Source organism: Podarcis bocagei (genome assembly GCF_964188305.1).
Source record: "Podarcis bocagei genome assembly, chromosome: 12".
Lineage (NCBI taxonomy): Eukaryota > Metazoa > Chordata > Lepidosauria > Squamata > Lacertidae > Podarcis > Podarcis bocagei.
In genome coordinates, this window is record NC_138137.1 from 944023 (window position 1) to 967702 (window position 23680).

At 43.9% G+C, this 23680-nt stretch overlaps 1 protein-coding gene across 2 annotated transcripts in view; it reads right to left on the reverse strand.

The window, feature by feature from the left end:
* The window catches only part of IGFBP3 (insulin like growth factor binding protein 3), a 40532-nt gene that overhangs the window by 4229 nt on the left and 12623 nt on the right, over nt 1–23680 (reverse strand). The window contains exon 3 of one of the 2 annotated variants that reach the window (XM_081165223.1): nt 19602–19721. The exons of the other annotated variant lie outside the window; for it this stretch is intronic. Coding sequence (XP_081021349.1) covers nt 19602–19721 — 120 coding nt within the window. The remainder of the gene's footprint in view (nt 1–19601; nt 19722–23680) is intronic. 2 annotated transcript variants of the gene reach the window in all.

The window sequence follows — 23680 nt, forward strand, 5'->3', positions numbered from 1 at the left end:
ACAACTCTCCAAGAATTGATACATAGAGATCAGACTGGATTTCTACCTGGACGTCACATGCAGTGTTATTCATGTGTTGGAATACTTGGACTTTAAAATAGATAAACCTGCTGTGATTATGTTAGTTGATGCTGAAAAAGTGTTTGATAATATCTCATGGAAATTCATGAAAGAATTATTGAAAGAAATTAGGTTTGGAGATTTTTTTTGTAGAGGAATAAGTGCTATATATGCTGAACAGTGAGCTAAAATAATCATAAATGGCAATATCATTAAGGAATGCCAAATTAACAAAGGTACATGCCAAGGCTGCCCTTTATCTCCTCTAATATTTATTCTGGTATTGGAAATCTTAAATTAAAAAATATAAGAAGTCAAAGGGATAACCTTAGGGAACCGGGCTTATAAAATAAAGGCTTTCACCGATGACTTGCTCATAATGACGGAAAATCCAAAAGAGAGTCTATCAAAAATAATTGAAATAATACAAGAATTTGGTGAAGTAGCAGGCTTTAAATTGAACAAAACAAAAAAAAAATTATTGGTTAAAAATACATGAGTTCAAGAAAAAGAAGAATTGGAAAAAACATTTGGCCTGAAAATTTGCCAAAAAGCAATACTTGGGGATTAATATGACATCTAAGAATGCGAATCTATTTAAAGATAACTATGAGAAATGCTGGACAGAAGTAAAAAAAGATCTAGAAACATGGTCAAATTTGAAGCTTTCCTTGTTAGGCCGAATTGCTGTTATTAAGATGAATGTACTGCCTAGAATGTTATTTTTATTTCAAACATTGCAAGTTGTGGACAAGATGGATTGCTTCAAGAGGTGGCAGAAAGATATTTCGAAGTTTGTCTGGCAGGGCAAAAAACCCAGAATAAAATTTAAGATTTTAACTGATGCAAAGGAAAGAGGGGGATTTGCCCTGCCAGACCTTAAACTTTATTATAAATCAGCAGCCTTTTGCTGGTTGAAAGAATAGCTACTTCTTGAGAATACAGACATTTTGGATTTGGAAGGTTTTAACAATGTATTCGGATGGCATGCATATATATGGTACGATAAGGTTAAAGCTCATAAAGTGTTTAAGAACCATATTGTTAGGAAAGCTCTATACAATGTTTGGATTAGATATAAAGATTTGTTGGAAAATAAAACCCCAAGGTGGTTGTCGCCGATGGAGGCGAAAACTGTGAAAAAGCTCAATATGGAGGCCAAATGGCCAAAATATTGGGAAATTTTGGAACAAGAGGGTGATAAACTGAAATTACAGAGTTATGAGAAATTGAAGCTTAAAGTACGAGATTGGCTCCATTATTATCAAATAATGGAGGTTTATAAACAGGACAGGAAAATTGGCTTTCAGGTGGAGAAAACGAAATTAGAAACAGAACTGTTAGAACCCAATACTAAGAATTTGTCGAGAATGTACAACTTGTTGCTGAAATGGAATACGCAAGATGAAACAGTTAAATCAGCCATGATTAAGTGGGCACAAGACATTGGTCATAACATTATGTTTGCCGACTGGGAACAGTTGTGGACCACCGGTATAAAATTTACGGCATGTAATGCCTTAAGAGAGAATATTATGAAAATGATTTACAGATGGTACATGACCCCAGTCAAGCTTGCAAAGATCTATCATTTGCCCAATAATAAATGTTGGAAATGTAAAGAAACTGAAGGTACTTTCTTTCACCTTTGGTGGACGTGCCCGAAGATTAAAACCTTCTGGGAAATGATATATAATGAAATGAAAAAGGTACTTAAATGTACCTTCCCTAAGAAACCAGAGGCCTTTCTCTTGGGCATTGTCGGCCAATTGGTGTCAAAGAGGGACAGAACATTCTTTATGTATGCTACAACAGCAGCAAGAATACTCATAGCAAAGTATTGGAAGACACAAGATCTACCCACCCTGGAAGAGTGGCAGACGAAGGTGACTGACTATATGGGACTGGCTGAAATGACGGACAGAATCCGAGACCAGGGGAAAGAGACGGCGGAAGAAGATTGGAAGAAATTTAAAATTTATCTTAAGAAATATTGCAAAATTAATGATTGCTAAAATGTTGTGGTTATATAAAGTAAGGGATTACAGCTGTTAAAGATTAAGTAAAAGTAAAGAAAAGGGAAAAATCGGATAAAATCAAGGGGAAGGATTTGCTGAAATAATTTTGGGAATTGGAATGCAGAAAGGGGAGGTATGGGGAAGTCGATGAAGTAAGTTTAAGGGGGGGAAAGGAGTGGAAATTATACGTGTTTGTTTGTTATTGTATGTATATTTTTGTATTGTGTGTGTTGTATGTCTTTTTAAAATTTGTGAAAACTTAATAAATATTTATAAAATTTAAAAAAAGAAAATTTGCCAAAAAGCAAAGTGCCTGGGTATTTGGCTAACCCCAAAGAAGAGCAACCTGTTTCAGGATAATTATGTAAAAACTTGGGAGGAGATCAAAAGAAACTTGGATATTTGGACTCAAGTTATCTTTTACAGGAAGAATTTCAGTTATAAAAGTGAGTGTACTACCTAAATTACTTTTTCTATTTCAATCGATTCCTGTGCTAGGTGGGACGGGCTGCCTCAAGGAATGGGAAATATCTATTTCAAGGTTCATCTGGCAGGGGAAGAGGCCCAGAATCAAATACCAGATTTTAATTGACATTAAAGACATTAAAGCCTTTCCCTGCCAGATTTAAGATTGTATTACGAGGTGGACTGTCTTACGTGGCTAAAAGAATGGTGTACACTCAAAAATCCAGAACTGCTTGATTTAGAGGGATACAACAATAGGTACGGCTGCCACGCATACCTAGCATACAAGAAAGTAAAAGTATACCAAAACTTCCTGAATCACATTATTAGTAAATCACTGTACAAGATCTGGGGAAAATATAAAGATCTCTTAGAACTTAAAGTGCCTTGGTGGATATCTCCAACTGAGGTACTAGCGGTAAAAAGAAAAAATACAGAGGGAAATTGGCCGACATACCAAGTTCTATTGAAAGAAGAGGAGAACCAATTAAAGTTGAAGAAATTTGAAGAAGTGAGAGAATACATTGCTGACTGGTTCCAATATTTCCAATTATTTGAGAGATTTAAAGTTGACAAAGGAAAAGGCTTCCCTCTAGAAAACTCAAGATTTGAAATACATTTAATCAAGACCAAAACCAAAGTTCTCTCGAAAACATGCCGACTCCTCCTTGACTGGGAAGTCAAGGAGAAGGAGATTAAACCAACTATGATTAGATGGACCCAAGATTTTGGCCACAATATAGAGATACCACAACCTCCAAAAGATGTTCTATCGCTGGCATTTGACACCTTGCAAACTAGCTAAGATGTATAAAAACCTTGCAAACAATTGCTGGAAATGTGGAGAGCCTGATGGAACTACATTGCATTATGTGGTGGACATGCAAAAAGATTAAACCATTCTGGAATGATATTTATCTTGAACTTAAAAGAATATTGAAAGTGACTATCCCGAAAAAACCAGAATCATTTTTACTGGGCATTACTGGTTTGGAAATTCCAAAAAAGATATAATAATAATAATAATAATAATAATAATAATAATAATAATAATAATAATACTCCGCCCTCCCCAGCCCAGCCCAGGCTCAGGGCAGCTAACACAGAATATAAACACAAAAAACAAAACAAAAACAGTTGATTAAAGTATAAGTTAGAAAAAGGAAAATCTTTTTGTATGCTGCCACAGCTGCGAGGGTTATAATATCTACACCTTGGAAAAGTGGATACATGCCCACCAGATTTGATTGGACATTGAAACTAACAGAATATGTGAAGTTAGATCATTTATCAGAAAGAATTAAATATAAATCCAAACAGGAGTTTGTTTCAAATTGGAAATGTTTTAAGGAATATTTAAAAAGTACAGTGGTGCCTCGCAAGACGAAATTAATTCGTTCCGCAAGTTTTTTCTTCTTGCGAGTTTTTCGTCTTGCGAAGCACGGTTTCCCATAGGAATGCACTGAAAATCAATCAATGCGTTCCTATGGAGACCGTCCGGGGACAGAGGGGAAGCGCCGCACGCCTTCCCCTCTGTCCCTGGACCTGTTTAAAGCAAGGGGCGGCGGGGAGAAGATTGCTTCTCCCCGTTGCCTGCCCCGCAATCTCCGGGGACAGAGGGGAAGGCGCGCGCACCTTCCCCTCTGTCCCCAGACCTGTTTTAAAGCAAGGGAAGGGGCAGCGGGGAGAATCGCTTCTCCCCGTTGCCGCCCCTTGGTTCAAAAGGGGTCCAGGGAGAGAGGGGAAGGCGCGCCTTCCCCTCTGTCCCCGGAGATTGTGGGGCTGGCAACGGGGAGAAGCGAGACAAGGAGACCAAACTAACCGATGCTTTTAAAAATATGCTGGTGCCCCAAATTAGTGATGCATTTCACAAATGAGACCAGCTTCCCTGCAGAGACTGCTGCCCTGCCCCCCCCCCCAGTTGTGAGGCAAGACTGAAGCATGAACTATGACAACTGCAAGAAGTCCTGAAGATACTCACAAAACAAGAGGTTTATTTGCATGCTGAACTCTTTGGGCTATTTAACCCCTACTTTCTGCTAGGTCTCTAATCCCTCAGCAAGGACAGTTTGGGAACAGCGGGTGCCTCTTTCCCTTCTCTGGCTGCAGCCTCCTGTCATGGAGCCAGCATTGCCCACAACCTTCCAGGGTTTGTGTTCATCAAAAAGCTGCACATTGTGCTGGGCAGACTCCTCTCCCTCCCAAATGTTTGCTTTATCCATGTTTATATCATTACAGTATATGAACTAACACAGCTTTATTCTAGCAGAAAAATAAAGGGAGTATTCTCTTAGACCTTCAGACAGGAAAAGCAAACATCATGCCACATGCTAGAATAGCACAATGCTGGCTGTCCTACAGAGAGATCCTCAAGGGGTTGGCCGGCTGGCACTCTGTGCATGCAACAATCCTATGTGCTGAAATGGAGCCCAGCCCCAGAACGAGAGGAAAACCTGTGGCAGAGTTAACAATTGGCTGAGTGCCGGTGGGGAGAAGATGTCACCACTTTTCTTCATTTGTCCCTTTGCTACATAGGTGAATTTTGGATCAAGTGGGTTTAAATACAACTTCTTCAATAACTGTTGTCATTTGTGAGTGTTTTGTGAGGGGTGTGTGGGAGCAACTGATGGACCACAGTGGATCACTGGCATGCAAAGCCACTACATGGCACCAAAATAAGGACAGGGGCATTGTCAGGGTGGGACAGAGCACAGAAGAAACCACTTGCGTACATCAGCTCAAGAGGCTTTCTGCAATCTTCCAGCCAGCTACATATAATCACAATATTATGTTGCTGTGGATGTGCATCTCATAGGGCAACACAGCAGGAAGGAAACTATGTGAGCCTGTTTTTCTGCCACCAGAGAATGAGTAGCTAGGGCAGAGGGTTAGGGCAGAGAGTGTCTAAAGCAAGCAAGATTAACAAGTATTCATTGCTTGAATACTTAAATTTTCTGCAGATTCACCAACAAAGAATCACAAAACTGTAGAGCTGGAAGGGACCCCTGCAATGCAAGAATCTCCACTAAGGCATCCATGACAGATGGCCATCCAACCTCTGCTAAAAACCTCCAAGGAAGGAGAGTTTGCAACCTCCCAAGGGAGACCTTTCCACTGCAAAACAGCTCTTCCTCCCAGAAAGTTCTTCCTGATGTTTAGTCGGCATCTCCTCTCTTTCAGAGTCTCCTCAAACTGCAACGGTGCCTCTTGCTCGCCTGGGAGATGTGCCTACAGAAACCTCTGACTGCTGTGTGGCTGCTCTGAAGGCCAATGTCCTGCTGCTCACACTCCAAGCTCAAGTGGCGACCGACTCCAGGGGTTAGTTCCCTTGGAATGTAGCTCAGTGGAGCCAGTGGTGTCTTTAGGGTATGTGGTTTTCTTTGCACCTTTTTAGCACTTCAGTGGGTCTTGCTTCTCCATTAGATTTCTAGGGAAGCCCCCAATACAGCTTTGCGTCCAGCACAGAGCAAGTCATGTCCCTTGGTCTTTGACTTCCAGCATTAACCAAAACTCATTGCTCCCCATCCTAGAGGGACCTGGCATCTAGCCAGGTGAAGCGTGGGCAGGTGAGGAAATGCCTACCTCCTTCTGGGAGAGCAGCATCCCTTCGTTGCCACGACGGCCACACGGCTCACTCTGGGAGATGCTGATGAGAACACTGGAGGGGCCAAGCAAGGCCAGTCAATGCCTTATAAAGAAGCCAGCCAACTGGTTCAGCATGTTCCCCTCGCACAGATTCTCACAATCCTACATTCACAGGCCCCCTGGTCTGGAAGGGACCCCTAAGCCTGTAACAATATAATTCAACTTCCTGCACACAGGAAACTAGCATGTCAGGGAGAAGGGTTCTACCTTAGCCCTCTACCTGACAGTTTTTGTCATGTGAAGTGTTGGCGGGAGATGAAGGAATGTAAGCATACAAATCCCTACTTGCAGTCTGAAGTGGGACATCCCAGGAACAGGTTGAGCGAGAACAAAGCCTTCTAAGCTGGTTTGCTTTACATGCTGCATCATTTTCCTACCTGCCGCTTTTCTCCCGCAGCTCCCCTTTTGAAATGTTTTTCTACCCCCAACTTTGGCAGAGCTACAGATGTACACTCCCTCCTGACATGAAGCAACACACAGTACAATGCTTGCTCCAGAGGAATTATGAACTGAAATTGGGGGGAGGGGGTGGCCAAGCTGGCAGTGGAGAGGACTGTGCAAAAAAAAATTAAAATGCTCTGTGTCTGACAGGACAGAGCCCCAAGGGGACATCTGAACATATCCATAGTGCTGGAGTGCAAACAGTCCTCCTGGAGCAGCACAGCTGCTGGAATTTCAATGCCCACCCCATGGAATAAATCCAAGGTTCAAACTAATAAGGAGTCAGGCATCAGCTGCTGCAGCATGGAGCCTGCGTCTGAAGTTACTGCAAACGATAGCTGTGAGAGACAGCGAGCACCAATTTCCAGGAATGTGTACTCAGTTATTGTTCTTGGTAGTAAATCAGACAACAGCCCAAAGTGGCAAAACCTATGCTTACTGTTGATTAATTTGATCAACTTTTCTTAATTTATTATGCCTTGGTTGTGGCAGTGGGCAAAAAGATTGTTAATAATGCTGTTATCTTTTAAGGAGGTTGTATTTTAGAGGGTGAGAAGTGTAGACAGCATAGAGGCCAGGACTACCATCTGATATATATGCACTTTAAACACACTGAACTCACTTCTGAGTAGACGCAGATGAACTTACTGTTTCTTAAAAGAAACATGCATAGGATTGCAAGGTAAATAGTGTATCTGCCTCTTTTTGAAAGGACTTTCCCTGGAAAAATATGTTTTGCAATGCAACAATTGTCACCCTGATCTCCATTGTCACAATTGTCACCCTGATCTCCTGATCTGCAACAATTGTCACTCAGATCTCCTGAGCTTGCAGGGCAGCAGCTGAAGGAGGAGCAAAAGGGTTTTCTTGTGTCTGTGTTTCTTTGTGGCTGATTAGCTGCTCTCCCTGTGCAAAGGTCAGAGGGGGCAGGGTTTCTGTTGAGTCAGGTGATTAGCTGTGGGAGGCGCACAGTTTAGTCCATCTTTTAGATTTAGGGGAGCTAGTCTCAAACGTTTGTTGGGGGAGACCTAGGTTTTTTTGGGGGGGTTATTTGTCCTGTCTTCACGCTTTTTAAGATGGAGGACCACTGTAGCCACCCCCAACAACACGTTCTCAAGATGGAGGGTGAGGGAACAGCTGCTCTTCTTGGAAGCAACAGAGAACACCGTCTCCACCAAGGAGGAGACAGGGGACACCCCTGAGAAGGAGGCTAGTTCACCAACACAGGTGCCAGATATATGGAGAAACGTGACTCAAAGAAGTAGGAGGCCCAGGGTTCGCTCTGATTGTTTAGAAATACACAATCGCTTTGAAGTCCTCTCCCCTAGCATGGAAGACGAAGAACAGACTCCATTTGAGGATCTCTCCCTCATTACAGTCGATCAGGTATATGAAGACGAGCAGCAAAGTCAGTCCTCAGGGAATGTGCAGGTGACCTTGGAACGGACAGCTCACGGAAGAACCCCGACCAAAGCTAAGAGGCGGCGTGTAGTGGTGATAGGGGATTCCCTACTGAGGGGAACAGAAGCAGTGATCTGTGGGCCTGACCAGATGTCTCGGGAGGTGTGCTGTCTCCCCGGGGCTAAGATCCAAGATGTAACTGAACGACTGCAAGGAATCATAAAACCCACTGACAAATGCCCCTTCCTCTTTGTTCATGTGGGAACCAATGACACTGCAAGCAATAGCCTCCAGAAGATCAAAAGAGACTACGAGGTTCTGGGCAGGAAATTGAAGCAATTAAATGCACAAATTGTCATCTCATCTGTCCTCCCAGTTGAACGATGTGGCCCGGGGAGAGAGGGAAAAATAGTGGAAGTGAACAGCTGGCTTCGCAAATGGTGTAAACAGGAACGGTTTGGATTCTTAGATCACGGACTGCAGTTTCTTGAAGATGGACTTCTGGCAAGCGATGGGCTGCACCTCACAACGGTTGGGAGAAATGTTTTTGCCAAAAATCTCAGAAACCTCATCAGGAGGGCTTTAAACTGACTAATGTGGGGGAGGGAGACAGTGCTCCTGAAGGTAGGAGTCTATCAATTGATGAAGATGATCATCCAAATGTCATAGACCAAATGGAGCAAACAGCACGCAGACCTAGTGGTGGGAGGAAAAAATCCTTAAATAAGAGACACGGGGGAATGATTAATGGACTTCAATGTCTGTACACTAATGCGCAAAGCATGGGAAATAAACAAGATGAGCTTGAGCTCTTGGTACAGCAAACTAAATATGACATAATAGGCATCACTGAAACCTGGTGGGATAAGTCCCACGATTGGAATGTAATAATGGAGGGATACAATCTATTTCAGAGAAACAGACCAGACAAGAAAGGAGGAGGAGTGGCGTTATATGTCAGGGATGTGTATACCTGTGAAGAGATCCAAGATTTAGAACCTCAAAGCCAAAGTGAGAGCATTTGGGTCAAAATTAAGGGAGAGAAGAATAACAGAGACCTCATTGTGGGAGTTTACTATAGATTCTTGTAAAGAAGCTGGTAAAACGCGGTCTTGACTATGCTACCACTCAGTGGATTTGTAACTGGCTGACTGACCGAACCTAAACTGGCTGACTGACTGAACCATCAATGGTTCCTCTTCATCCTGGAGAAGAGTGACTAGTGGGTGCCACAGGGTTCTGTCTTGGGCCCGGTCTTATTCAACATCTTTATCAACGACTTGGATGATGCATCCAAGGGAATCCTGATCTAATTTGCAGATGACACCAAACTGGGAGGGGTGGCTAACACCCCAGAGGACAGGATCACACTTCAAAACGACCTAGACAGATTAGAGAACTGGGCCAAAACAAACAAGATGAACTTTAACAGGGAGAAATGTAAAGTACTGCACTTGGGCAAAAAAAATGAGAGGCACAAATACAAGATGGGTGACACCTGGCTTGAGAGCAGTACATGTGAAAAGGATCTAGGAGTCTTGGTTGACCACAAACTTGACATGAGCCAACAGTGTGACGCGGCAGCTAAAAAAGCCAATGCAATTCTGGGCTGCATCAATAGGAGTATAGCATCTAGATCAAGGGAAGTAATCTGATCAGACCTCACCTGGAGTACTGTGTCCAGTTCTGGGCACCACAATTCAAGAAGGACACTGACAAACTGGAACGTGTCCAGAGGAGGGCAACCAAAATGGTCAAAGGCCTGGAAACAATGCCTTATGAGGAACGGCTAAGGGAGCTGGGCATGTTTAGCCTGGAGAAGAGGAGGTTAAGGGGTGATAGCTATGTTCAAATATATAAAAGGATGTCATATAGAGGAGGGAGAAAGGTTGTTTTCTGCTGCTCCAGAGAAGTGGATACGGAACAATGGATCCAAACTACAAAAAAGAAGATTCCACCTAAACATTAGGAAGAACTTCCTGACAGTAAGAGCTGTTTGACAGTGGAATTTGCTGCCAAGGAGTGTGGTGGAGTCTCCTGCTTTGGAGGTCTTTAAGCAGAGGCTTGACAACCATATGTCAGGAGTGCTCTGATGGTGTTTCCTGCTTGGCAGGGGGTTGGACTCAATGGCCCTTGTGGTGGCTTCCAACTCTATGATTCTATGATTCATTGTCTGCCTTGCTTTCCAGTCTCCTGCCCATGCTTTAAGGGGCGAGGGAAGGTGGATGGGTGTCACCCTCCTGGGTGTCAGTCAGTCAGTCAGCACCTGGGCACCTGGGGCTCCTACTGCATATGGACACAGCTCGTACCCCATGAGCTTTACCATCAACAGGTAACTGCATGCCTGCATAGTGTTAAGTTGTTGTATCTGGCCACCAATCCAGAAATATTTCTTGGGTGGCTTACAACGAAGACCAAAGCAATATTAAAAATATAATGTATAAAAATTTAAAAAACTTTTTTTAAACAAAAAATTCCTAGCAACCACATAAACTGCATAGTTTACAGCCCAGATTAAAATTATAACAGTCAAATGTTAGTTTAAAATGCAACTAAAAAGGTCTCTGCATGTGAGCTGTGGAAGCTCTTCCGCAGCATCAGTTACCACCTCCCATCCCTTGGCAAAGAATCTGGAGCATCTTCAAGTTCACTTGCATGTGGCTTCGAAAGCTCCTTGCCAACCTCTCCAGTCCCCTCTGCCCCGAAGAGAGCGAGCACCTTGCCTATCTAGCAGGAATCCCATCCCCGCTTCTTCATTTCTGGATAAAAAGAAGCTAAATGCAGAATTCCAAATTGCTAAAAGCCAGAAAGAAGACCCTGCAAAATGATATCATGACCATTGTAAACAATTAGAAGACAATGTGAACTTTCTGAAAATATGGTTCTAATTTCTTACATCTGGTCCATGGGGTCACAAAGAGTCGGACACGACTAAACGACTAAACAACAACAACAAATTTTTTACAAGGACCAACAGAAATTCACAAAGTAGCACAGACACTTTTGATTTAAAGAAAACTCTTAGAATCATAGAATCATAGAATCATAGAGTTGGAAGAGACCACAAGGGCCATCGAGTCCAACCCCCTGCCAAGCAGGAAACACCATCAGAGCACTCCTGACATATGGTTGTCAAGCCTCTGCTTAAAGACCTCCAAAGCAGGAGACTCCACCACACTCCTTGGCAGCAAATTCCACTGTCAAACAGCTCTTACTGTCAGGAAGTTCTTCCTAATGTTTAGGTGGAATCTTCTTTCTTGTAGTTTGGATCCATTGCTCCGTGTCCGCTTCTCTGGAGCAGCAGAAAACAACCTTTCTCCCTCCTCTATATGACATCCTTTTATATATTTGAACATAGCTATCACCCCTTAACCTCCTCTTCTCCAGGCTAAACATGCCCAGCTCCCTTAGCCGTTCCTCATAAGGCATTGTTTCCAGGCCTTTGACCATTTTGGTTGCCCTCCTCTGGACACGTTCCAGTTTGTCAGTGTCCTTCTTGAATTGTGGTGCCCAGAACTGGACACAGTACTCCAGGTGTGGTCTGACCAGAGCAGAATACAGTGGCACTATTACTTCCCTTGATCTAGATGCTATACTCCTATTGATGCAGCCCAGGATTGCATTGGCTTTTTTAGCTGCCGCGTCACACTGTTGGCTCATGTCAAGTTTGTGGTCAACCAAGACTCCTAGATCCTTTTCACATGTACTGCTCTCAAGCCAGGTGTCACCCATCTTGTATTTGTGCCTCTCATTTTTTTTGCCCAAGTGCAATACTTTACATTTCTCCCTGTTAAAATTCATTTTGTTTGTTTTTGCCCAGTTCTCTAATCTGTCAAGGTCGTTTTGAAGTGTGATCCTGTCCTCTGGGGTGTTAGCCACCCCTCCCAGTTTGGTGTCATCTGCAAATTTGATCAGGATGCCCTTGAGTCCATCATCCAAGTCGTTGATAAAGATGTTAAATAAGACCGGGCCCAAGACAGAACCCTGTGGCACCCCACTAGTCACTCTTCTCCAGGATGAAGACGAACCATTGATGAGCACCCTTTGGGTTCGGTCAGTCAGCCAGTTACAAATCCACTGAGTGGTAGCAGAGTCAAGACCGCATTTTACCAGCTTCTTTACAAGAATATCATGGGGCACCTTGTCAAATGCCTTGCTGAAATCAAGATAGGCTATATCCACTGAGTTCCCTTCATCTACCAGGCTTGTAATTCTGTCAAAAAATGAGATCAGGTTAGTCTGACATGACTTATTTTTCAGAAATCCATGCTGACTATTGGTGATCACAGCATTCCTTTCTAGGTGCTCACAGACTGTTTGCTTAATGATCTGCTCCAGAATCTTCCCTGCTATTGATGTCAGACTGACTGGGCGGTAATTATTTGGGTCCTCTCTTTTCCCCTTTTTGAAAATAGGGACAACATTTGCCCTCCTCCAGTCTGCCGGGACTTCGCCTGTTCTCCAGGAATTCTCAAAGATGACTGCCAGTGGTTCTGAGATCACATCTGCCAGTTCTTTTAATACTCTTGGATGCAGTTCATCTGGCCCTGGAGACTTGAATACATCTAAACTAGCCAAATATTCTTGTACTGTCTCCTTAGTTATTCTGGGCTGTGTTTCCTTTGCTGAATCATTTGCTCCAAATTCTTCAGGTCGGGCATTGTTTTCTTTATCGGAGAAGACTGAGGCAAAGAAGGCATTGAGGAGTTCAGCCCTTTCTGTGTCCCCTGTTTGCATTTCACCATCTTCTCCTCTGAGTGACCCCACTGTTTCTTTGTTCTTCCTTTTGCTACGAACATACCCATAAAAGCCTTTTTTGTTGCTTTTAACCTCTCTAGCAAGCCTGAGTTCATTCTGTGCTTTAGCTTTTCTGACTTTGTGTCTACACGTTCTGGCTATTTGTTTGAATTCCTCTTTGGTGGTTTCCCCCCTTTTCCATTTTTTGTACACATCCTTTTTTAATCTTAATTCAGTTAAAAGTTCTTTAGATAGCCACCCTGGCTTCTTTAGGCACCTTCCATGTTTCCGTCTCATTGGTATTGCCTGACGTTGTGCTTTTACTATCTCCCTCTTAACAAACTCCCAGCCATCATGAACTCCCTTTCCTTTTAGTATTGCTGTCCATGGGATCTCACCCAGCACTTCCCAAAGTTTTATGAAGTCGGCTTTCTTAAAGTCAAGAAATTGAGTCCTAGTATGCTTGGCTGCTCCTTTCCGCTGTATAGTAAACTTCAGAAGAGCATGATCACTCGCGCCTAATGATCCTTCCACTTCTACCCCACTAACCAGGTCATCAACATTGGTTAGGACCAGATCTAAAATGGCTGTTCCTCTTGTTGCTTCTCCCACTTTCTGGACAATGAAGTTGTCTGCAAGGCCAGTGAGGAATCTGTTTGACCTTATGCTCTTGGCTGAGTTTGACGTCCAACAAATATCCGGGTAATTGAAGTCCCCCATTACTACTATCTCCCTTCCTTTTGCATGCTTGGCCATCTGTTCCAGGAAGGCATCATCTATGTCCTCCGTTTGGCTTGGGGATCTATAGTAAACTCCCACAATGAGGTCTCTGTTATTCTTCTCTCCCTTAATTTTGACCCAAATGCTCTCACATTGGCTTTGAGGTTCTAAATCTTGGATCTCTTCACAGGTATACACATCCCTGACATATAACGCCACTCCGCCTCCTTTCTTGTCTGGTCTGTTTCTCTGAAATAGATTGTATCCCCCCATTATTACATTCCAATCGTGGGACTTATCCCACCAGGTTTCAGTGATGCCTATTATGTCATATTTAGTTTGCTGTACCAAGAGCTCAAGCTCATCTTGTTTATTTCCCATGCTTTGCGCATTAGTGTACAGACATTGAAGTCCATTAATCATTCCCCCGTGTCTCTTATTTAAGGATTTTTTCCTCCCACCACTAGGTCCGCGTGCTGTTTGCTCCATTTGGTCTATGACATTTGGATGATCATCTTCATTAATTGATAGACTCCTACCTTCAGGAGCACTGTCTCCCTCCCCCACATTAGTCAGTTTAAAGCCCTCCTGATGAGGTTTCTGAGATTTTTGGCAAAAACATTCCTCCCAACCGTTGTGAGGTGCAGCCCATCACTTGCCAGAAGTCCATCTTCAAGAAACTGCAGTCCGTGATCTAAGAATCCAAACCGTTCCTGTTTACACCATTTGCGAAGCCAGCTGTTCACTTCCACTATTTTCCCCTCTCTCCCTGGGCCACGTCGTTCAACTGGGAGGACAGACGAGATGACAATTTGTGCATTTAGTTGCTTCAATTTCCTGCCGAGAGCCTCGTAGTCTCTTTTGATCTTCTGGAGGCTATTGCTTGCAGTGTCATTGGTTCCCACATGAACCATTGGTTCCCACATGAACCTTCTTTAGGAAGGACGTGAAACAAAAAAAAGGGAGGGGGGAGAATAAGATGCTTTAAGTGGAAGCCCAGACTTCTCTTCCCTGGGTGATTAAGGCAGATTGCGCCTGGTAATAAAGACTGCTTTCTCAGAAAATCTAAAAGTCAGCAGTTATTACAATCCATTTCTGGCCCTAATATTGGTCTACTGTAAGAAGATAGCAGAGCTAGGGGAGAACATGGTTACTGTAAAAGGAACAAGATCTAGATTAAGTACTTGAAACCTGAACTACAGCCCCAAATATAAATGGAGGGAAATCCTCAGCTGTTCAAGATAAGCTGTAGGGGTAAATATAAAGCAAGTGTTGCACTCCTTCTACTTGGACAATGAAGAAAAGTGAAATCAAGGCCCCACAAATGCATTTATGCCTTGGACGACTGAAACTGCCTTTAAAGATGTCACACGCAGAGAGAAAGTCAATACAGAGCCATATGAGCAACATATGGGGAAGCAGTTCTTTAACATCTGTGTACTCTTTGGAAGGTACAGCAGGTTGGCTGGTCGCTTGATGTTGACTTTCTTCATTTCCAACTCCCAAACCACATAAAAGGCCAACTAAAACATACAGAGAATGCTTTACTAATAATATTTTCTAATGAAAGCACAGCAGACATCGCACATTTGCATCATTGCTGCAAAATGGCAACTGGAAGCAAGAGGTGTGGCCTGGGAAACCATTCATGGGAAAGACGGCGGTTCATGTGGCAAAACTATCTGTCAGGGGTTCAGAGACAGAGGCACAGGTGAGGGAGGAGACGGAGAGCGACGAGGAAGAATCCCAGGACAGTGAGGAAGAGGATGACAATGACTTGAGATCTTCCATGAGTCTCTCAAGTGAATCAGAGGATTCTCAGGAGGGGGCGCCCCTAGTCAGGACAAGGGGGGTCACAGGGGGGACCTGCCAGGAGCAGGGAAGCAGCAGGGAAACCCCGAGCGGGAGTGGGAGATCGGGGCCGGCTTCCCAGCAGGAACGAAGGGAAGAGAGGGGGGTTCCCAGCGTTACACACGGAGCGGAGCAGGAAAGAGACAGGGGAAGGAGATCTGGGGAGAACGTCCTGCCGGAAGAGGGGGAGAGTAGTACAGGGAGTAGTGTCAGTGTCAAAAGGAAGGTCAGGGGTAGCGAGCGAGCGCCAAGTTCAAATGTGGAGGCGCGCGGAAATGGAGAAAGCCCGGAGGAGGAGCCCAGCCCCAAAGCACGAAGGAGGGGGGAACAGGCATCTCAGGAATCCGCTTCGGGAGAGAGCAGGAGGGAAGGAACCCAGGGGGGCAGAAAGACCCTGCGGAAAAGGAAAGACAGGAAGCGGTGGTCTAGCACAAGCCTCATAAGTTGGTGCAGGGGCGGGACCGAGTCAGAGGGGACTTCAAATGTCTGACGTTAGACACTCGGGGCTGCACGCCTCGGTTGTGGAACCAATAATGAACTGCAATAAACATCCTTGTATATAAGAAGAGCTTGGCGTTGGTCTTTTGTGAGCTGAGACCAGAGGCAGCCCGTGACACTATCTTTTAAAATGCAATGCGTCATGCAAAATAGCAAGGAAGCCTCGTGCAATATCAGCTTTAAGCACTTACATTTCTAAAAACAGGAGGTATTAGGAATCACCTGTCATGAAGCCATGTCTCCTAACTTGGAAATCATGATATAAAATTCTCATTCTCTAATGGTTGCCTGACACGTTTCAGAACTGACCTTGACACTGAAAACAGGTTAGGGATTTGGGACATCACGGTGTCACACATCACAAAGTACCATATTTTTCCATCTATAAGATGCCCCCGTGTATAGGATGCCCCCTATTTTGGGGGACTCAGATTTAAGAAAATGGGGGGAGATGGCCCCATGTATAAGACACCCCCTAATTTTTGACATTATTTTTTAGGGGAAAGACCTAGTCTGCTGGAGAAGAATAGCTTGACCACAATGGTCCAAGCATTGGTAACTTCAAGACTGAATTACTGCAACCCTTCAGCTTGGTCCAGAATGCTGCAGCACGACAACAGGGGAACACCTGATACTGGGGATAATGGTTTCACTGATGCACAGGAAACTGAGATCATCCTACAGAAACCTGCAGAAAACCACAAGAAGCTAGCAGTTGGAGGGAATAACTTGTGCTTTCAGGTTTTTCTATATTAATGCACAGTGTAAAGGAAACAAGCAGGACAAATTTGAGCTCTTAATACAGGATGATGAATATGACCTAATAGGCATTACTGAAATCTGGTATGAGAGTCATGACTGGAATGTAGAAAATGAGTGGTTTAACCTATTCAAAAAGGATTTACCGAACAGGAAGGAAGGAGTAGCATTATATACAAATGATGTATACAACTTGTGAAGAGATCTATGACTTGGAGCATGGAAGATAGATTGAGAGTATCTGGGTAAAAAACTATAGGAAAGGGAAACAACAGTGACCTTACTGTGTGTGCCTGCCATAGACCTTGAAGCCAGACTGAAAACTTGGACGATGTCTTCCTAGATCAGATCATCAAACATTCAAATAGGAGAAATATATTAGTCATGACAGACTTCAGCTGTTCCAATATTTAAAGGGTACTAAAGGAGCTTGCGGATATAATCTCAGAGCTTCTGTCTAATATTTGAGAATTCTTGGAGAACAGATGAGGTCCCTGGGGAATGAAGGTGGGCAAATGTTGTCTCCATCTCCAAATCCGGGGGGGGGGGGAGACCTAGACTGGTCAGCTTGATATCAATACCAGGAAAGGGCAGATTATTAAACGAAAGCGCCTACAAAAGGATGCTGTGATTACCAAGACCCAGCATGGGTTTCTCAAAAATAAATCAAGCCACGTGAACCTCTTTTCTTTTTTTTGAAGGAGTTACAAGCTTGATGGATCAGGAGAAGGCAGTGGATGTAGTGTATTTTATTTCAGTAAGGCTTTTGACAAAGTTCCCCATGATGCACTTTCAGAGAAGTTGGTAACGTGAGCTGGAAGAGATAACCATTAGGTGGATTTGCAGCTGGCTGGCAGACCAAACCCAAAGAGTGCTTACTAATGTTTCCTCACCATCCTGGAAAAAAGTGACAAGTGGGGTGCTGAAGGGTTATGTCCTGGGTGCATAGCTGCTCAACATCTTTATAAATGAATTGGATGAAGAAATTGAGAAGGTGCTCATCCAATTTGCAAACGACACCAAACTGGGAGGGGTAGCTAATGCCACAGAAAACAGAATTGAGATTGAAGATACTTTAACAGATTGAACAAAATGAATTTTAATAGAGATAAATTTAAGGTTCTACACTTAGGAAGGAATAACCAGTTGCACAGATATAAGATTGGGGACAACTAGGCTACATCAACAGAAGTCTTGTATCCAGATTGAGGGAAATCACAGTCCTGCTATATTCTGCCTTGATCAGGCCACACCTGGAATACTGTCTCCAGTTCTGGGAACCACTATTTAAGAAGGTTATTGGCAAGCTGGAACATGTGCAAAGGAAGGGTGACCAAGATGATCAAGGGTCTAGAAACTAAGTCTTATGAGGAATGGTTAAGGGAGTTGGGTATGTTTAGCCTGGAAGAGGAGACTGAGAGGAGATAGTATAGCCATTTTCAAATATCTTAAGGGCTATCACATGGAAGAGGGAGCATGCTTGTTTTCTCCTGCTCTAGATAGTAGGATGCAAACCAATGGCTTCAATTTACAAGAAAAGAGATTTCTACTAAACATTTGGGAAAACTTTCTGACAGTAAGAGCTGTTCGGCAGTGAAACAAACTCCCATGAGAGGTGGTAGACTCTCCTTCCTTGGATGTTTGTAAGCAGAGGTTGGATGGCCATCTCTCATGAATGCTTTAGCTGAGATTCCTGCATTGTAGGGGGCTGGACTAGATGACCCCCAATGCGGATTTTATGATTCTGTGATTGCCGACAGAAGTAAAATTCAGTATATTACACTCCTCCTCAAAGATCCTCAATAGCTTCAGTTTGTTATTAGGTCAAATTCAAGGTACAGTGGTACCTCGGGTTACATACGCTTCAGGTTACAGACGCTTCAGGTTAGACTCCGCTAACCCAGAAATAGTACCTCGGATTAACAACTTTGCTTCAGGATGAGAACAGAAATTGTGCAGCAGCGGCGCAGGAGGCCCCATTAGCAAAAGTGGTGCTTCAGGTTAAGAACAGTTTCAGGTTAAGAACAGACCTCCAGAACGAATTAAGTTCTTAAACCAAGGTACCACTGTAAAACCCTCAATAGTTTGGTGCCAGTATAAATGAAGGGTAGCTTTACTCTGTGTGCAGTCACTCAAGCACTTCAATCTGCAGAAGTCAAGAGAGCCTCTCTTAACAAATAGGTATGTTAATATGGGACAAAAGGCACTTTCAAGTATTGCAACACAGTTCTGATTAAATGAACATTCTGCACTATCCTAATTCAAGTACGTGAGGGTCAGCATGCATACAGAGAAAAAAATAGAGGCAAAAGTGCAAAACTGAAAGGGAAAACAAGACACAAAGTCTGCAAGGTGGGCTCTTTGGTGGTGCATGTTTATGGCTGAACTAACCAAGGTGTGGGTAGGTCTGGTGGTCTGCAATTGTCAAGAAAAGTCATAATCTCATGAGGCAGGTGCCCAAAATCCAGACTGCCTGAGATGCCAGCATTACTTAGAAGTAAATGTTCTGAGTGCATATCACTTTCTTGATCACATGACCTAGATTTTGGAAGCAATCCTCAGCAGCATGTAAAGGATACATACGTAAAGTTGCTCAGGTTGTTGTCTGTAACATGACCCAACTCAATTTTTCTAGGAACCCTCAAGCAGCTAATTACTATTCAAAGCATTGATCTATTACAGCCATATGCTCATCTTGCTGTCCATCCCCTTCTTTTTCAGAGAGCTGCTTCTTTTTTTCAACGAAAGGTACTGGAAACTAGGGCCAGTGTCAAGCTCATCTGTGACTTGGCAGAGGTTTCTCCAATTTGATCTGTTGTTATTGACATCAACTGCATCTGACAAGAAGCATTGGAGCCATGCCAGCATGTGCCCCAAACTGCTGTATTTGATAAAAATGGCATGGGTTGAAGATTAATTATTTGTTGTTCAGTGATATTTTACTGGAATTACTGACTATAACAGATGAAGGAAGGAAAACATAAATGGCTGAGAAATTTCACTCACCTGTTTTTTCTTGTAGAATCCCTTCTTGTCACAATTTGGAATATGCAATCCTCTCGGGCTTAAGACATTCAGAATCTTTAGGTTGTTTAATGTGTCTTCCATTTCTCTGCGACAAGGACCCTGACAATTATAATGATCGCTTATTTATTCTTACAAATCAGAAAATCCTTATATGCCAATACTCTTAGCGTTCTATTTGACACTATGGTAAACACTGGTATTAAGTGTTGTATTAAGATGGAGAATGAAATTTTGACTAAAATAGCAAAAGAACACTAAAGGGTTAAGGAAGGACATTTCCTTAGCCCTGGGTGAAGCCTCCAGAGGGGTGTCACTGTGGGTTTTTGACCCGGGTGAAATAAAGCCTAGTTCCACTCCATCTTAGCTGAAGGTTTCTAGAATATTAGAGAGCCAACTTTGTCTTCACATAAAGGCAGCTGGAACTCACACATCTGCCTATCAAGAATTTGGCTGCTTTAACTACTATTTTACACAGTAGATTATAACTAGGCTTGTATTAAAAAAAAATTAAAATGCTCCCAAGCTAACTGTACCCACATAGAGAACTGCATTAGGGATCAAATAAACTGCCACCTCACTGTGAAGACATTTAGTGGGGAGAAGGGGACATCTAAATCCAGCTACCGCCCCCTTCAGAGTAGCTGATTAAAACCTGATCCACACTCACCTATTGCACCACACCACACTACACCTAAACTGAACAAATGCTCTACACATTTAGGGCAATTGCTTGGATCCTAAGATTACCGTATTTTTCGCTCTATAAGCTGCACTTTTCCAACGATGCCTTATGAGGAACGGCTAAGGGAGCTGGGCATGTTTAGCCTGGAGAAGAGGAGGTTAAGGGGTGATATGATAGCCATGTTCAAATATATAAAAGGATGTCACATAGAGGAGGGAGAAAGGTTGTTTTCTGCTGCTCCAGAGAAGCGGACACGGAGCAATGGAGCCAAACTACAAGAAAGAAGATTCCACCTAAACATTAGGACTTCCTGACAGTAAGAGCTGTTTGACAGTGGAATTTGCTGCCAAGGAGTGTGGTGGAGTCTCCTGCTTTGGAGGTCTTTAAGCAGAGGCTTGACAACCATATGTCAGGAGTGCTCTGATGGTGTTTCCTGCTTGGCAGGGGGTTGGACTCGATGGCCCTTGTGGTCTCTTCCAATCTCTATGATTCTATGATTCTATGATTCCCCTCCTAAAAAGTAAGGGGAAATGTGTGTGCATCTTATGGAGCGAATGCAGGCAGGAGGCTCTGCTCAGCGTTCCCTTTAAAGAGCCGCATGGGCTTTTTCCCGAGGAGGGAGAAGGGCCGCACACTCCACACGCTCTTTAAAGGGAGTGCGGCTCTTGGGGGAGCCGTAGCTGTGGGCAGCCTCTCCCGGGCAGGGGGATGAAGGCTCCCCTTGCCCAGGAGAGGCTGCGAGTGGCTATCCCATAATGCACACAAAAGCTTAGTTGGTCTCTAGGGTGCTACTGGACAATTTTTTAATTTGGGGCTGTTATTCACTTTTTGGTGTTTCTTTTTTATTTTACATGTGTTTATTGTTTTATCATACACAACTGCAAATATTTTAAAGATGTTTAGCATGATTCTAATTGCAGTGTAATATATGTTTGCCTATTGCCAGGCTGCCAGAAAAGCCCTTCCGTCTGTAAGCAGAAACAGGCATGGCTTCACAGTACAGTGGTACCTCAGTTTTCGAACGTCTCCGTTGACAAACATTTCGGTTTTCGCATGCCATAAACCCAGAAGTAAATGCTTTGGTTTTTGAACATGCCTCAGAACTCAAACATGCCACGCGGCTTCTGTATTGAGTTTTCGGTTTTTGAACGTTTCAGAACTCAAACGGTATTCCAGAACTGATTACATTTGAAAACCGAGGTACCACTGTAATTAACTTTTTTGCCCAGTAACCAAGGAGACACAGCACATCCATCAGCTAAGAAAGTCAGTTGCAGAAGCTAAAGTTCCGTCCTCTCTTCCCCCTTACTTATACCTCCCTCCATGCTTTTTCACTGTGACTCGGCTTTTCTTAGTTGTTCTAAACTTTTCTTGACTCTTCTTTTCTGCACTGAGAGTGGGGAGGAGAAGGAGCTGAATCAGGACTGTATGGCAGGAAGGAGAAACCTCCCCTGCTCCTTCTCTTTCAGTGTCTGTGGCTCCCTCAAGCCTCTCCCCTTCCTCCTCCCTCTATTCCTCCCTGGCTCAAAGTCCCCTTCCCCCTCAGGTGCCTCCTGGACCACCGGCTGCCACCCAGCCAGTCCCTGACACCCATTAAGTTCACTGAGCCAAGATTCAAAATACCACATCATGGTTGAAACTTAAGATCAAGTTGCCTCGGGATTTTGCAGCGTGGTTTCACCACATGCTAGTTTAACAACACACAAAAGGCATCTTCTTTCTTCTTTAATGGAGGCACAAAAACACCTTTGTTTGCTCTTTGGGGCTTCTTCATTTTAAGAAAAATATTTGTGTAAAATGCAGATTAAACACTGATTATTTCCAGTGCCTTTGGATGGTGCATAGGGCTTCAGATACATTGTCTCAATGATTGTTATATCAACCCTGCAAAATCCCCTGGGAGGTAGATCTCCTGCAGGTGGGCTCTGTGTGTGCTGAGCTTAAGGCTGCCTCATGAGCTCGAGGCTGACAGATCTGAACAAGAGACTACCTGGTTCAAAACTACAACTATAACTTCATCCAGGTTGACAGACTTTTCTGAACAAGGAATACATGCTCAGGTGAAAACTTTCTCACATTGGCATAATGTTACATGGAAGCAGCCAAACTATGGCTTAGTGAGGATAAGCAAGTGCACAGGTACCTGGAGGCAAAATCTCAGCTGCTTCACTCTCCCATCCTGTTGCTGCCACATTCCCAAGAGCTAAGCCATGATGGAGCAGAGGGTCATGTAGGAACCTGGGGCTGTGGTCGTCTCACTCCCAACAAACCACAAGCTGCTGTGAGTCTGTTCTTCATTAACAGCTCACAGCTTGTTCAGGGGAGAAAAAGCCCAACCCTGGACTCAGACACAACACTAAACCAAACCAAACCACAGCTTCGCTTTGGGCAGCACAGAGGAAGAAGAAGAAGAGGAGGAGAAGTTTGGACTTGATATCCCGCTTTATCACTCCCCTAAAAGAGTCTCAAAGCGGATCACAATCTCCTTTCCCCTCCTCCCCCACAACAAACACTCTGTGGGGTGAGTGGGGCTGAGAGACTTCAGAGAAGCGTGACTGGCCCAAGGTCACCCAGCAGCTGCAGGTGGAGGAGCGGAGATGTGAATCCTGTTCACCAGATTACAACTCCACTGCTCTTATCCACTACCCCACACTGGCTCTCAAGGACTGGAAGAGGAGCAAAGAGGCTCTCAGATTTGCTCTAGGCACCATGTTGTGGGCAAAGGAGACCACTGGCTTTGAAAGAAATCACTGCTCCCTCCCCCTTTATTGTTTGAATAAAAAAGAATGGCAGGCACAAACCCTCTGCCTCTCTCCCAAGCCCTGTGTCTTGCCACTCCTGAAGCAGTTGGGGAAAGGTAACAAAGGAGGCAAAACTGCAAGAGACTCCTGGACTTTCACACTTTCTCCATCCTGCAGCACAAGCCAAGCCCTGGTCTCTTATGGAAGCCTCTGAACATGCTGCGAGGAGTGTGGGGAGTGGTGGCAAGGAGAGCCACATTGATATTTGCAACCCGCAGATAGCTCTAACCTCCAGAGCAGCTTTAGGAGATTATGAGACAGAATCCCTTTTTAGGCTAAGGTGGGCAGGCAGGGCTTGGGCTATGACTATCAATTAAACAGCTATACTGGGAGACCAAAGAGAACATCTCCCAAGGAATCCAATGCTTCTGGCTATATTCCAAAAATTTACAGCAAGCCTGCAACTTACACAGGGTCAGTGACAGAACTTGGGGTCTCAACCCCAAGGAGATGGGGGCCCCCCATCTCCTACCCGAGTCAGCACACTTGCCAGAACTCCAAGCACATCTGAAGCTATTTAACAGCATATTTAGGGTCCTTCTGACCAGGACACCCCCTCAGCTATGTGGGACCTG